Genomic DNA, 14,733 nt, shown 5'->3' with positions numbered 1-14,733 from the left:
ATTACTGAAATTGGAAGTCATAGGGTCAAGTTTTGCACTGACATGCTTCAACATCACGCTCTTCTAGTGACACTGAGGTCCATATTTTAACAATTTGTATCATTTTCAGCAGACAGAATGTGCCAGCAAATCGATCTCTTACCTGGGTGAATCCATTAAATGTACTACCAGAAGCCTAAACAGGAAAGAAAATCAAAGTATGTTATGTTTTATCATTTTTGTGGGATCAGTAAATGTCCACCAGACAAGTTGGAAAGTGAAGACCACTACATGTTTTAAAATAATACAAAAGGTTGCTGTGCATGAAAGTGTTTAGGAAATGTAAAAGGCCATACAGTATTATTTTAAATAGGCTGACAAAAGATTATTTTTACAAATAATAATATTTACTGGCGTGTGGCTCAGTGTTAACCAAAGTCCACTTTCACAATGGAGATGAAGATGATTCCAGAGAAAAGCCACGAAGGGTTAAGTAGATCCTTTTTTAGGCCACTGATAGAATCCAGAAGCATCTTCAGTATTTCTCTAATACATCATTTGGATCGAAAGCTATTATGAGAGTCTATAGTTTCAGGGGACCTGGGTAGAAACATATCATGTGCTCTTACTGTTGTAGAATCACTCTAGGAAGATTAAATTAGTCTGTTCTACATATTTTTAGTTGTTTTTAGTGTTTGAACAGTAAAAGTGAAAATAGAATAAACAATAAATGGGATGGTAAAATAGACTCATTAGTTCCCAACACAAAGATCCTGCTTTTGTAACTGGTTTTTTGTTCTTTTGTTTTTTGTCAACCTATTTGTGTTTGGTCTGCACAGATTTCAAGGAGATGAGGCAAGCCTCAGAGAAGACAGTGATGGATGGATAATGAAGTAGGTGGGAAACATTAGGAAAACAGAACCTACAGAAGTCTTTGGCTAGTCTATACTACATAGTGGGGTAAGTACCTCTTCTTTATCAGGCTCTATTTCTTGGTACAACAATCCATATCTCTGGTTAGCAATTTCATCTTAAGATAAATCTGAGTTGCTGATGTCACTGTCTTGGGGACTAGCAGAATTCTCGGTGCTAACATTGTGGGAGGTTCCCAGAATGAAGGGTCTAGCTATCTCTCGACTTTGTTCCCAGCAGTTAGCAATGGCTTGCTCCCCACATAAATCCACTGCTAAGTCCAACTTGCCTTCAACTGTATCAAAATGCTCCCAGCAATTATCTAAAACATCTGTATCTCTGATAGGCCAGTGGTTAATAGGATCAAGCCAACTGGCTTGGTCATCTGGTATACCAGAGAATTCTAATATATCCATATTATTCACTGCTGGATCCAAGCTCGGCTGCCAGATTTGACCTGGATATGTTGCCCAAGAGTCTGTTTTTACAATCGTTGGCAAGTTAAGGGTATGGCTGCAGTTCCCAGTTGCTGTACTTTCAGAACCCTCTATTATTGAGTCTTCTGCCTTATGCAAACACCAATCTCTCCTGTTTGCATTATTTTCCAGAGAATAATTAAACTCTGTCCTAGAATGAGCTGCCACTTGATGTTTTAATGATGAAACAACAGCCTGATTTTCATTCCTGTCAACCCTAGGAGTATGTAACATAGCCTTATGTTGAATTTCTTCAACATCTGCACCGCCTTGTCCTGAGTGATGTACTATATCCTGGTTAGAAGAGTCTATTAAATTTTTCCTTATGTCTTTTCTAACTAAACCACATCCCTCAGGGCTTTCATTTTCACTATTAGATACAGAATCAGTCTGGAAATGCAGATTAAAAATATCTGTGTGATGGGTGGGATAAGCTCCAGATCTCTCTATAATTTCACAATTATGAATTACTACTTGATTCCCCTCATCTAGCCCTTGGCTTCTGTCCCTAAATTTAGCTGCTGTATCTACTCTTTCTAGGTCTTCTTCTAATACATCAGTCTTATCAAAATATTTTTCATTGGCCTTTTCAATTTCCTTACAACCAATTCTTAGCTCTTTCTTCATTTCCTCTTCACTAACTGCTATGGCCTCCTGGTTTTGCTTTCCCAGTGTCTTAAGAAGATCTACTAGCCTGTCTCTTGTACTTTCACACGCTTTCTCCTCAAACTCCTCTGTACCTTCTAGTGCCTTGGTATCAATAACTCTAGTGTCTACCTTTTCACATGTCTCCACACCTGCCCACATAGAATCTTCTATCTTCTTTTTCTCTTCTTTTTCTTCTGACTGTTTAACATCTTCTTGATTTTCTTTAACCAGGCCACCAGTTTCTGTGGCTGCCATCTCTGAGGCAGGTAAGTCATGAGGCTGCTCCATCTCCGTAGAGGCCACTGTGACAAATTCAGCCTCAGGCACAGGTTTTGGGTACAGGTGCTCATTTCCACACAGAGGGGCTGGCCCCATGATATGCTCACCCTGTTCAGCTACAGTGTGCCAGTCAGCAGAAGAAGCAATTTCAGTGGATAATCCCATGTCTTGCTCTGCTTCAGAGAGACATGAAGAGCCTTCTTGAGACCCACCTTGGGTAATTGCCTGGCTGACACTCTCTGTACTACCATTAGGGCCCCAAATAAATGCACCTAGGTCAATCTGAGATCTTTGAATTTCTTCGGCCAACCCACTGTCTGGAGTTTCCTCCATGATCAGGTTACACAGGGAGAGACTTTTTGAAGAGTCAGTCTTTAGAGTATGCAGAATAGCAAAGGAAAAAAAAAAAAAAAAAAAAAAAAACAGAAGATGAAACAGATCATGGTAAGAATTGATGAGAAACGCAAAGCTCTTCAGTAGAGTAGTACCAGTTAAACAAAGCTAGAGTATTTAAATTAACTGTCTTAAGGTTAAATCTGCGATTAGCAATGCCATGAGAAAAAAAAAAAAAAGCTCATTGTAGGTAATATTCATTATATAATACACATTAAATATTTTTAAAAATCCAGAATGTTCTGGATATTTACCTACCGGCTGTACCAAATCAGTGCTTGTCTGTATGAGTTAAAAAAAAAAAAAAAGATAATCAATAATAATAATAATAATAATGGGTCAAAAGAAGCAAATTCTCTGGCACATTAAAATCCCATGCTGTCCAGAGTCAATACTCTCCTGAAAGTTGCAGCTTCTACTGGTTTGAGATTAAATTTCACAACTTGTTTTGTGATTGGAATGAGTTTTGTGCCAATACTGCTTAAGACCACACAGTTGAAACATGAAGAAAGCCTCTCTCATTTTCTAGTTAACAAAAATGTTTTAGGGCTATTATAAGACTCCTGATTTAGCAGACTTTGAAATGCAAAGTTTCAAATAAATAAGCAAACCTGAGAACACCAGAATAAGACCAAGCCCCAGCAGCCACAAAAGTACACAACATCATGTGCTCTGACACAATATCAGAATAAATCTTCCCCCAAACTCACCCCATTCTTGCTTCTGCCTCTGAGGTAGTGTTTATATGGAGGATGATCTGGTACTCCCCACTCCCCCATGTTCTCCCCCACCCCGCCCCCAGACTAGAAGCATTATCTGCACACAAACGAGCAACATGGAGAGACTGAGAGGATCAAGAAACAGCATTTATGTATAGGGAGCTAGAGCTTTGCTCCCTGCTACTATTCTTAGCAGTTTTGTCCTCTGAAAGGACCCATGATCCTTCTAGATGATACCTCCTTCCTCACCATACCATTCCTAGCTAGGAACAAGTGTATTATAACTTCAGCTAAAGATATGAAATAATGGAATAACAAAACATTAGCAATGTCCTCTTGATCATGAAGACCATTAACACAGAATTCAAATGTGGCTAGAATTTAAATATCTATGTATCCCTTTTTATGATTACACAAGCAAAGCCATCTCACTATAAAAGATGTTTTCAATCAACATTTTTTAGGTGTTCTCTCAAAAGCCTTCCATGATGCTTCAAGGATCCTAAGTAGTGCAGTATAAACCCACTCCTATGGAAGGGAAGGGAGCAGTCATCTTTGTGTTTTGCTCCCTACTACAAGAGTAGCAATGTCACTTTAGAAGATTAGGCCCATGAATAGCTAGATCTAGAAAACTTTCCTGTTGCTGTCTCACTAAAAAAGAAGTTATCATGAAACTCAATAGTTGAGTTCTGAAGACCATGTGACCAGAGCTTTTCCAAAACAGGGCAAATGCCCCGCCCATGAGGGCTGTGAGTCTCCATATGGGTGTGGTCAGCCTCTGAGTCCACATGGGTGCTGCCACCACAAAGCTCTGTTCCACGTCTTTTCCCCAAATTCTAACTTCTGGAAGTGCTCATCCTTACCCATCAGATTAGCTGAATACACACCATTACTAGTAACGGCTACCTTTTATTGATCTTTACTGGATGTGGGGCTAAGCACTCTATAGATACTATCTACTTCATCCTCACACAACCCTCTCTATAGGCATCCTTAACCTTATTTTACAGATGAGAAATACAGAGACTGATGAAAGACAAGTCCATAAATGCTTAAAATCATATTGTTATAAAAGGTTGAGTCTGGGCTCAAATCCAGGTCTGTCTGGCTCTAAAGCTCTAATTCTTATTGAGGAAGCTTCATTATCATAATAATACAAAAAGAAGTTCCCGGTGCAGATTAGCCTGCCCCTTACATTTTCTCATCCATGTTTTCTTCTGTTCTATTTAAAATCAACAAAAAATGTGCCCTGTCTTTGCTACAACACCTCCAGTAGCCACCGATAACCACAGGAAGAAGCACAAAGGGGCCTAACACCAAACTGTTGCTTATCCAGGGCTCTGGCACACTGACACTCTTTTCCTCACCATTGTTTCCAGGTGCTGGCAATGCTTGGAACCATCAGGGAGCTGATGATTGCTCTAGGGGACTACACTGTCATTAGAAATGTCTAGGTCTTCTTCCCACCACAGGTGAATATAACAGGGTTATATAAATATAACATATATAACAGGGTTTCCAAATGTCTGGGGATCCAGATACATCAAAATACAAGCTTTTATTACTCTTACCGTCCATAGGTCCCAGGGCAATGTCTGAAAAGAGATAAAAATATGGTTAGCCTGCAAATCCCACACATGTAAAAAATACTAAGTGACCAAATGTCTTGAAGGAAAGCATCTGAAACACTGAGCACAGCACTGTTCAACAGAACTCTGGTGATGCTGATGCTCCCTGTCTGTGCTGTCCAACATGGCAGCCTCTAGTCACATGTAGCTACGGGCCCTTGAGATGTACCAGCGTAACAGAACTGAATCTTAAATTTTACATAATTTTACTTAATTTGAATTTGGATAGTGAAAAGTGGCTTGTGGCTACCATACTGGACACCAGAGAACCAGTCGATCTGCTTTTTGCTCTACAAGTTGAAAGCCATATCTGGAACATGATGAATGGGTTTACTTTAGCACTTGTGTGCATACCCGCACATGCACACACACAACCCCATACACACACACACAGTTAAATGAAGTACAAGGTATCCAGATATTAGAGTTTCTCACATTTTTGGGGACATGCAGATCTGAGTCATTGCTAATACTACCCCTTCCCCTACCACCACCATATTCAAAATGTTGCATTATGATCAGTTTGATGGTAAATGAACCCCACAAAAAGAGTTCTTCAATACGTTGAGTTAGATGATAACACAGCTCAACTAATAGATAATCATGCAAATTAGCAGGTGCTCTCTAAGACATATGGATGAATTAGACTTACTGCTGGCATTTTAATTATCAAGCTCATTGATCCTGGGGAATGGATCCAGATGGCTCAAGTGATTTCTGCTGCGTGTTTGGGAAAGTGAGGGAGACCTCTCTTTCTCATTTCCTTTGTGATTGAGAACTGCTGCCAAAGCCACATCCTTTTCTGCCTTTGTTTTTGTGACTGGAACAGATCTTGTTTATGCACTAGTTTTGAATCACTAAATGAGTGGCAAATTAGAAAGCCTGGTACGCTAAGAATCTGGGAGTTTCCAGATGGGGTCACAGAGGTCTCATTAGGATTCTGCACTACAGAATGTGGGCTCTGCGGTTCTGAGTGAGCCCACCCCCTTACCCACCAATCCCCCAGTCTGGGTCTGCTCAGACCATTCGGCCCCAGCCACCCAGCTTCTCTGTGCAGCATGGCAGGTCTCTGGGTTAGCAACCACCTGTCAAGACTAAGAAAGGAGATTGGAACAGCTGCAGGGAAAGCCATATTTATTTGCATGTGGACTCCTGAAATTAATATGTACTTCCTGATTATACAGATGATTTGGTTCTTCTTGCTTCCAGGGCCCTTAAGAATCATAGCCCCTAGAAGCTACTCTATATTCTTGCATAACGCAGACAGCACTGGTATTTTCTCCAAAGGAAGGCAGCAATGTGGAACAGCATGTTTATCAGTCCTCAGGATCATGAAAGGGTGTGTTAACTCCTGTGGACACTGTGGAGATCACAGGTGAGGTGTTCTGCTAGCAGTGAGAACATTCATTTAAAACTCTGGGTCAGGTGATAGGTAAGGGAGATTATTCTGAGCGAAGGAGAAGAAAGGCCAGCAGAATCTAATGGCTCTGTTCTTTTTGCTATTGCAGCCTAAGACTGTCCTTGGTGAAAAGAAGAGGTGATTAGAGACGCTCCCAGAATGACGCTGCTATGAGTTGACTCAATTAGAGCCACCGGGTCCAGAGGCAGTGCTTTTCCTAACTGCAATGATGCATTTTCTTCCAAAGACTTTTGAAGGTTTAACTGAGGTCTTTTTTTTTTTTTAATTCTGAAAGAATCTTTGTTCTAAATCTACACAGGGTTCTATGATCTGTGGATTTATTTAATCATAAGTTGATACAAAAGAGACTTCCCTCTCGATTCAAACTCAAAGACAGAAATGCTGTGGCATCTCATCCACTGACCCCAACAGCATTAACTGCAGAAACCTGCCTTCTGCCACTAGAGCAGTGAATGCTGGAGAGCATGTCAGAGGAAGGCTCATGAATTCTGCACAACAAAGAAGCTCTGACAGGGAAGTATTCTGAATGAGATGTGCATTCATTTTCTGCTTTCCTTGGCCACCAACATAGAACCTCAAAACTTGCTGACAATTATTATGTTAGCATTTCCCAAAGTATATCTTAGAGTACATTCCAATGACTGTTAATAAACTTTCATTAAAACAGATTTCTGGGGGTGCCTGGGTGGCTCAGTGGGTTAATCCTCTGCCTTCGGCTCAGGTCATGATCTCAGGGTCCTGGGATCAAGCCCCACATCAGGCTCGCTGCTCGGGAGGGGGCCTGCTTCCTCCTCTCTGCCTGTGTCTCTGCCTACTTGTGATCCCTGTCTGTCAAATAAATAAATAAAATCTTAAAAAAAAACAAAAACAGATTTCTGTGGTCAAATTTGGGAAACTCTAAGTTAAACATGTCCACACAGTTTTTTTCTTTTAATTGTAGAACATCTTGGAAGCTTTACTATTCCAATGCATATTATGACTCTCCTTTTAAAAGGGAGTTAATAGAATTTTCCCAAACATTTATCTAAGAGACCCATTTTTGCAAAATATCTTTTTTTTTTTAAAGATTTTATTTTATTTATTTGACAGAGAGAGATCACAAGTAGGCAGAGAGGCAGGCAGAGAGAGAGAAAGGAGGAAGCAGGCTCCCTGCCGAGCAGAGAGCCCGATGTGGGACTCGATCCCCGGACGCGAGATCATGACCTGAGCCGAAGGCAGCGGCTTAACCCACTGAGCCACCCAGGTGCCCCTTTGCAAAATATCTTTAAGGCTAGTATCTGATCTGCATACTAGTTATTTGCTTTATTAACATCTCAGATTTTTAGTGTTCCTATATTAAAACAGGGAGGCCTTTAAAAACCCAGTCACATTATGGAATAAAGCATGGATTAGGAGAAGCTTATTTATCAAGGTTTATACTAAGGTTATTATGGTTTAACTGTAAGGTATCAGAAGACTTCAAGACTGAAAAATTGAGTGAGGTCTCAATTCTCAAATTTAGTTTGTTAATATACCTTCATTAATTAATTTGAAATATACTCTAGCATCTTTGGATTTGCCCAAACTTAAGTGTGAGCCTCTAAGCACATCAAAAATACGGATATAAAAAATTTCTGTTTAGCCAAATTTTGAGTTAACCTCCTTTCATGAGCATAGGCAATTGTAAAGGATGTCTACTGCTGAAGAATCATCCAGAAGTCATTACCAAGCCCACCTCCAAGATCCCTCTGCTGGAGAACACTGTGGCGATCACTATGGAAGTAGGGAAATGTTGAGGGTGAGGAAATGATGAGCAAGGACAAGCTGGATAAGCAAGGCCAACTCTGGTCATAGTCAAGATCACATGAGGGAAGCTTCTGGAATGTGGAGGGGGACAACATCATCGAGTTCAAAACTACCAAGACTGGAAAGCATTTCTGTTGGGGCATAATTTCAATGTTATTTCTAACATGCTTTAGTCTACAAAACATAAGGAAGGAAAGTGGGGAAAACAGTAAGATTAAGCCCAGAGCCCAAAGAGCTTCATTTAGAGAAGCCAGAAAATGTACTATTCAAAGCTGAACACTCTGAGGGCAAACTAATACTGACAATAATACTGACAATATTACTGACAGTAATACTGACAATTACTCGGAGATGGAGGATTCCTGGACAAACTGGAATGCATGGCTATCCCAGCTCTATGTACAGAGAATGCTAATTGTGGGGGGAGCTTTGGAATGAACTATGCATAAGGTCCTTTTTCTACCCTTCCTTCCCATTGGGTTATGTTTGTCAACTCCAAAGAAAAGTAAATAGTCACTTGCAATGGGCGAGGTTCCTGGACAGGCATCAGCTGCCTTACAGAGCTTATTCAAGTTCTGATATGGCACCCCCAACACAAGAACCGCCACTAGATACCTGCGACATGGGGGAATGAGTCACTCCAGCAGAACCTGGAGGGGCCACCTCAGGCTTGAAAGGGTCGAAGTCCAGATCCAACAATGTCTCCTCTTTCTTTACCTCAGGGACTTCATTCTGTTAAAATGAAACAAAAAATAGTGTGAGACTTTGTGATATAATCCATGTATGATCCTCAACACCACTGAATACCCCCAAAGCAGGCTCTGGTAGTTTCCAGAGTTAACTTCCCTTCATGAGCACAATGACGCAGCTCACCCATAAGCTCCCAGAGTTCCCAGGAAATGTGATGAAGGGGGAAATAATCAACCCTGGACAGCTACAATCTCAGACACCCAGGAACGTGACCTGGCTTTTAATTCCTCTCCTTGTCCGGGGGTGCCTGGGTGGCTCAGTGGGTTAAAGCCTCTGCCTTTGGCTCAGGTCATGATCCCAGGGTTCTGGGATCGAGCCCTGCATTGGGCTCTCTGCTCAGCAGGGAGCCTGCCTCCACCTCTCTCCCTCTGCCTGCCTCTCTGCCTGCTTGTGATCTCTTTCTGTCAAATAAATAAAATAAAAATTTAAAAAAAAATCTTCTCCTTGTCCTGGTCTGAATCCAGCCAATGAAGAGAATGTCTGAGAGGTATATCCTGATGCCACCAATATCCAAGGACTCCCCTTTGCTAGTTCAGAAATCTCTGATCAAGAATTACAGATGATCAGATGGCTTGGATCCATTCTGTAGCCCACCGCCATAATATCCCCTATGAAGTTAGTATGTAAAAAGGAAGGGACACCGTCTATTGTGACTACATCCACCTGCCTCATGCCCTTGGAGGGACCTGTCCCTTGATCTAATTATTGTATGATCATTCTTCATCCATAATGCTGTTGGTCTCCACTGTGTATATGAGGGAGGGAGGGTGAAAGGGAAGACATGGGGAAAGAACCATGTCTCCCAACAGTCGCTGGAAAATAACATTCATGGTTTAGAAAGAGGTAAAACAAATAAGACCTAGGATAAGAGTCCTGCTATGATAATAGCAAAACATTTACAATAGTGAACATTAATATTTGTTCACTTATCATGATATTAAAAAATACATGGGCTTTGAAGTTAGCCTAACCCTGGCTCAAGTTACATAGTAAGGGTAGAGCTGAAATAAAGTCTCCATAAACTACCAAGGTGAATAGAACTGGGTCAGTTTTCACAGAATCAAGTTACATGTGTTTAATATTTGATATAAGCTTCAATTTTGACCATCTTTTACCTAGTAATTGAAAGGTCACAATCATGAATAAAGCACATGTAAGAATAGGGATGTTCAGAGGCACCTGATGGCTCAGTCAGTTAAATGTCTGCCTTTGGCTAAGGTCATGATCTCAAGTCCTGTGATGGAGTCCCACATCAGGCTCCCTGCTCAGTGGGGGGCCTGCTTCTCCTTCTCCCTTTCTCTCTCAAATAAATAAATAAAATCTTTAAAAAAAAAAGAATAAGGATGTTCAGAGAAAGATCTTATTTATTTGTTTGTTTGTTTTTTTATTTTCTTTGAGAGAGAGCAAGTACACACACATGAACACGTTGAGAGGCAGAAGGAGAAGGGAGAGAAGAAGACTACACACTGAGTGAGAAGCCCCATACGGGCCTCAGTCTCATGATGCTTCTATCATAATCTCAGCCTAAATTAAGCGTAATTAATATCAATCATAGACATAAAATTTAAAACTGTATGTAAAACTTTGAAATATAAAAGATAATACTTTTTTTAGTATCCATACTCACTGGAGTTGAAATTCTGTTTCGATATCATGCTACAGGTTTTGAGCTATCTATTTTGCAGCATAATTATTTTAAACACTTTTAAAATTTCACAAGGATAATGCTACTCTGATATCCCTGTTTCTTTAATAATTACAATCACAAAACTATCAACAGATTCCTTTGGCCCCTATTCAAATCTGCATCAGTTCTGTTTTTCACTAACATTTATATTGATGCAAATCATATTTTTTGTGAAATTCTGTGAACACCAATATTCATTCTGAATGTGCTAGACACTGTTCTGAGAACTTAATACATATAAATATTAACTCAGGTTAGGACACTTTGCTGCCGTCTAATGATAACAACCCCAGAACACTGTTATTGCCTTCAAAGAATTACCTTCCTAGAGTGCTCAAATGTATTCATTTCACTTTCATCATCTAATCCTTAGAAAATTCTGGGGTAGCGGCATCATTTCTCCATCTGGGGATGAGGACAACGGGCTAAATGAGCTTAGCTACTGTCCTGGTTCCCTCGGCTGCAGTGCAGTTGAGGCAGGACTGAAACAGCTGGATGCCCTGGACTCCGATGCTATTCCAGACTGCTACTAGGACCTGGTTCCCCATCTCTCAAACAGGCAACCCTGAGGATCTGCAGAGGAACTCCTCACAGTCTGGAAATGCTTCATAAAATGTTAACCCCTCCAAATACATCCATTAATCCTCCGTGAGCATAATGGATCCCCCTTAGGAACTTCAGATGGGAAATTAGACATCAGGGATGAAAGGCTATACGGAGCTATGCTTAGACTTTGCGATGGATCTGGGTTTACACCCAGTTTTGCCACTTGCTAGCTGTGTCTCTCTGGGCAATTAGTTCAGTTTCTTTTCTTTCTTTCTTTCTTTTTTTTTTTTTTTAATATTTTGTTTATTTATTTCAGAGAGAGAGAGAGCAAGTAGGGGAGAGGGACAGAGAGAGAAGCAGGCTCCTGGTTAAGCAGGAAGCCTGATGCAGGACTCGATCCCAAGACTCCAGGATCATGACCTGAGCCGAAGGCAGATGCTTAATTGACTGAGCCACCCAGGTACCTCTAGTTCACCTTCTTTGAGCCTCCATTTCTTCATGCATAAAATGTGAGTGATACAACCTAGTAAGAATACCGTGAGTAGTAAAGACAATGAATCCATTGTATATACTATATAGGAGATACTCTAAATGGAAATGGAAGCTACATGGTTATTAATTATATTGGTAATTAAGTATATCTGTGTAAAACCACTGTCTTCAAATATCCAAAATACCAGTGTGACTGCCTTCAAAATGTGCTGTTGGCATCTTCAAACTCAAATTCTATTTGGTTTTGCACCCTGAATTGTTGAGTGTTACCCTTAAGGCATTCATATCAAAGAGTAGTTGGGTAGAACTACAAAAAGAACAAAAAAGGAGTTGCCTGGTGATGTAATATTCCCTTATAAAATGACAAATCTGTCATTACATGTTCAATCACAGTGACATGTAATTTCACTTAACATTATAAAAGAAAACTAATCTCTCATTCCTTCTACCTGTGTTGCCATCAGAATAGATCTGATATGGTCCCAACATTCTTAAGCTTTTGTAAGCTAGAGCTTAAGTACTGTTTTACCATTAAAAGTCTAGAAGAGGTGAGGACACCTGGGTGACTCAGACTGTTGGGAGTCTGCCTTTGTCTTGGGTCATGAACCCAGGATCCTAGGATCGAGCCCCATTCCGGCTCCTTGTACAGTGGGGCATCTGCTTCTTGCTCTCCCCCTGCCTCTTGCTCACCCTGCTTATACTCCGTATCTCTTTGTGTCAAATAAATAAATAAAATCTTAAAAAAAAAATTCTAGAAGAGGTGATCTAGAATGTGCTCTTAAGAAAGAAGACTAGATGTATAAACCAAAGGGGGAAAATATCCAATGGGAAAATCCTACCAATTATAATAATCTTCTATACTATATTTCATGAAGTGTCTTCCACTAGGAACATCTAAGCTTATGTCTGAAATACTGAACTTCTTCCAGTACAGGTATATCATTTGACCATAATCTTTATGCCTACTTGCCATGGCCTCCTAAAGGATGGCATTTACTTCCTTATCCCTTGCCTTGGGGATGACCATCTGTCATTCTTTGGCCAATGGTTGTTAGTAAGTGTCATGCAAGCAAAGGCTTGAAATAGGCTTGCATGGATGACTTGCTTTTTTGTAATCCTGCCACTCACCATGAAAAGCAAAAGCTTTGGGGCAACCACTGGTGAAGGAAGGTGGGAGACACAGGGAGTGCACCTGGGCACAACATGACTACCTTTCTCAAAACCCATGTTAAAGAGAAATTCTTAAAATTGGCCAGAGGAGGGGCACCTGGGTGGCTCAGTGGGTTAAAGACTCTGCCTTCGGCTCAGGTCATGATCTCAGGGTCCTGGGATCAAGCCCCACCCACATCGGGCTCTCTGCTCAGCAGGGAGCCTGCTTCCCTTCCTCTCTCCCTGCCTGCCTCTCTGCCTATTTGTGATCTCTGTCTGTCAAATAAATAAATAAACCTTTAAAAAAACAAAAAAAATTGGCCAGAGGAAAAGAATGTATTACTTCACAGAGGAAAAGACTGAGATTAATAGTAGATTTATCACCAGGAATAATGCAAACAAAAAGATGGTGAGGCACTATCCTTAAAGTACTGAGAGAAAGAAACTTAGAATTCTGTGCCCCTTGCAAATATTTTTGAAAACAACAATGAGATGACTATTTGTTCATACATAGAAAAAAAAAAAGAATTCACTGCCATCAGATCTATACTACAACTAATGTGAAGGACATTATTCAGCCACAATAAGTGATACTAGATGGAAATATGGATCTATACAAGGAAATGACAAGCGCCAAAGGAATGAGAAACAGTAACTATGTAGGTAAGAATATATGACTTTAGTTATTATTTAAATTTCCTTAAAAGATAATTGACTGCTTAAACAAAGATAACAAAGTAACATAGCAACACCCATGAAACCAGTCAGAGATGTAAATTACACATATTTGGATCTCTATGGGGGCAGAGGATCATCAGTCAAGGGGGTGCACCTTGCCCTGATAGTAGTTGATATTTTCAGCTGTACATCCTCTCAACCACAACTCAACAGAATGATGAGGAAGAGGAACCCCCAACAAAGAAAGAACCAGAGACAATGGCCTCTCCAGTAGATCTAGTGGATATGGATCCACGCAATATGTCAGAGATAGACTTCAGGGTAGACCACAGTCAGGCTGGAGACACTATTAATGGCAACATAGATGAAGGGAAGAAGTGAGAGCATATCTGACAGAAATTAAAAATGCTATCAATGAGATATAATCTAATCTAGATACTCTAACAGGTAGGATAAATGAAGCAGAAGAACGTATTAGCAATCTAGAAGATAAATAGAAAAGAAGGAGCAGGAGGAGGCCTGAAACAAACAGCTTAAAATCCATGAAAACAGAATTAGAGAAATAAATGACACCATGAAACATTACAATGTCAGAATTACTGGGATCCCTGAGTGGGGATAAAGGGAGAGAGAAAGGACTAGAAGATAGCTCTTGGAAGCTAAAGACCATCCTGCTCAAGAATGTTTTGGTAAATCAGAAAATAAAAGAAGAACATAATCAATTCATGGAAACCAATGAAAACAAAGAAACAAAGACACATCATTGCAAAACCTATGGGATATGGCAAATACGGTCCTAAGGGGGAAATACATAGCCAAACACGACTCACTAAAAAAAAAAAAAAAGAAAGAAAGAAAGAAAAAGAAGAAAAAACCTGAATATAAAAACTCTCTTCACACTATTTAAAGAGCTGGAGAATCAAAAATAAATTATGAACAAGAAGGGAACAAGAAGGGAAATAATTAAGATTAGAGCAGAAATCAATGAATTAGAAACCAGAGATACAGTAGAACACATCAACAAAACTAGAAGCTGGTTCTTTGAAAGAATCAATAAGATCGATAAACCACTGGCCAGAGTAATCCAAAAGAAAAGAGAAGGGACCAAAATTAATAAAATTATGAATGAAAGGGGTGAGATCATGACTAACATCAAGGAAATAGAAACAATCATCAGAAATTATTATCAACA

General features: G+C 40.1%; 2 protein-coding genes across 3 annotated transcripts in view; both read right to left on the bottom strand.

Annotated features, from left to right (window-relative positions):
- LOC116569104 (amphiphysin) overlaps positions 1–14,733 on the bottom strand; it is a 241,968-nt gene that overhangs the window by 41,643 nt on the left and 185,592 nt on the right. For both annotated transcript variants that reach the window (XM_032305109.1, XM_032305111.1), the window contains exons 12-15: positions 8,855–8,971; positions 4,978–5,001; positions 2,946–2,969; positions 143–175 (exon numbers count right to left, since the gene is read on the bottom strand). In XM_032305109.1, coding sequence (XP_032161000.1) covers positions 143–175; positions 2,946–2,969; positions 4,978–5,001; positions 8,855–8,971 — 198 coding nt within the window. The remainder of the gene's footprint in view (positions 1–142; positions 176–2,945; positions 2,970–4,977; positions 5,002–8,854; positions 8,972–14,733) is intronic.
- On the bottom strand, positions 184–2,880 carry LOC116569105. Its single transcript, XM_032305112.1, is given in 1 exon segment — positions 184–2,880. A coding segment is annotated over 1 exon segment (1,710 nt). The 5' UTR covers positions 2,628–2,880; the 3' UTR covers positions 184–917.

Source organism: Mustela erminea, chromosome 11, assembly GCF_009829155.1.
Source record: "Mustela erminea isolate mMusErm1 chromosome 11, mMusErm1.Pri, whole genome shotgun sequence".
In the NCBI taxonomy this organism is placed as follows: domain Eukaryota; kingdom Metazoa; phylum Chordata; class Mammalia; order Carnivora; family Mustelidae; genus Mustela; species Mustela erminea.
Note: the sequence above shows the minus strand (reverse complement) of the source record. Positions and strands in the feature narration are given on the sequence as shown.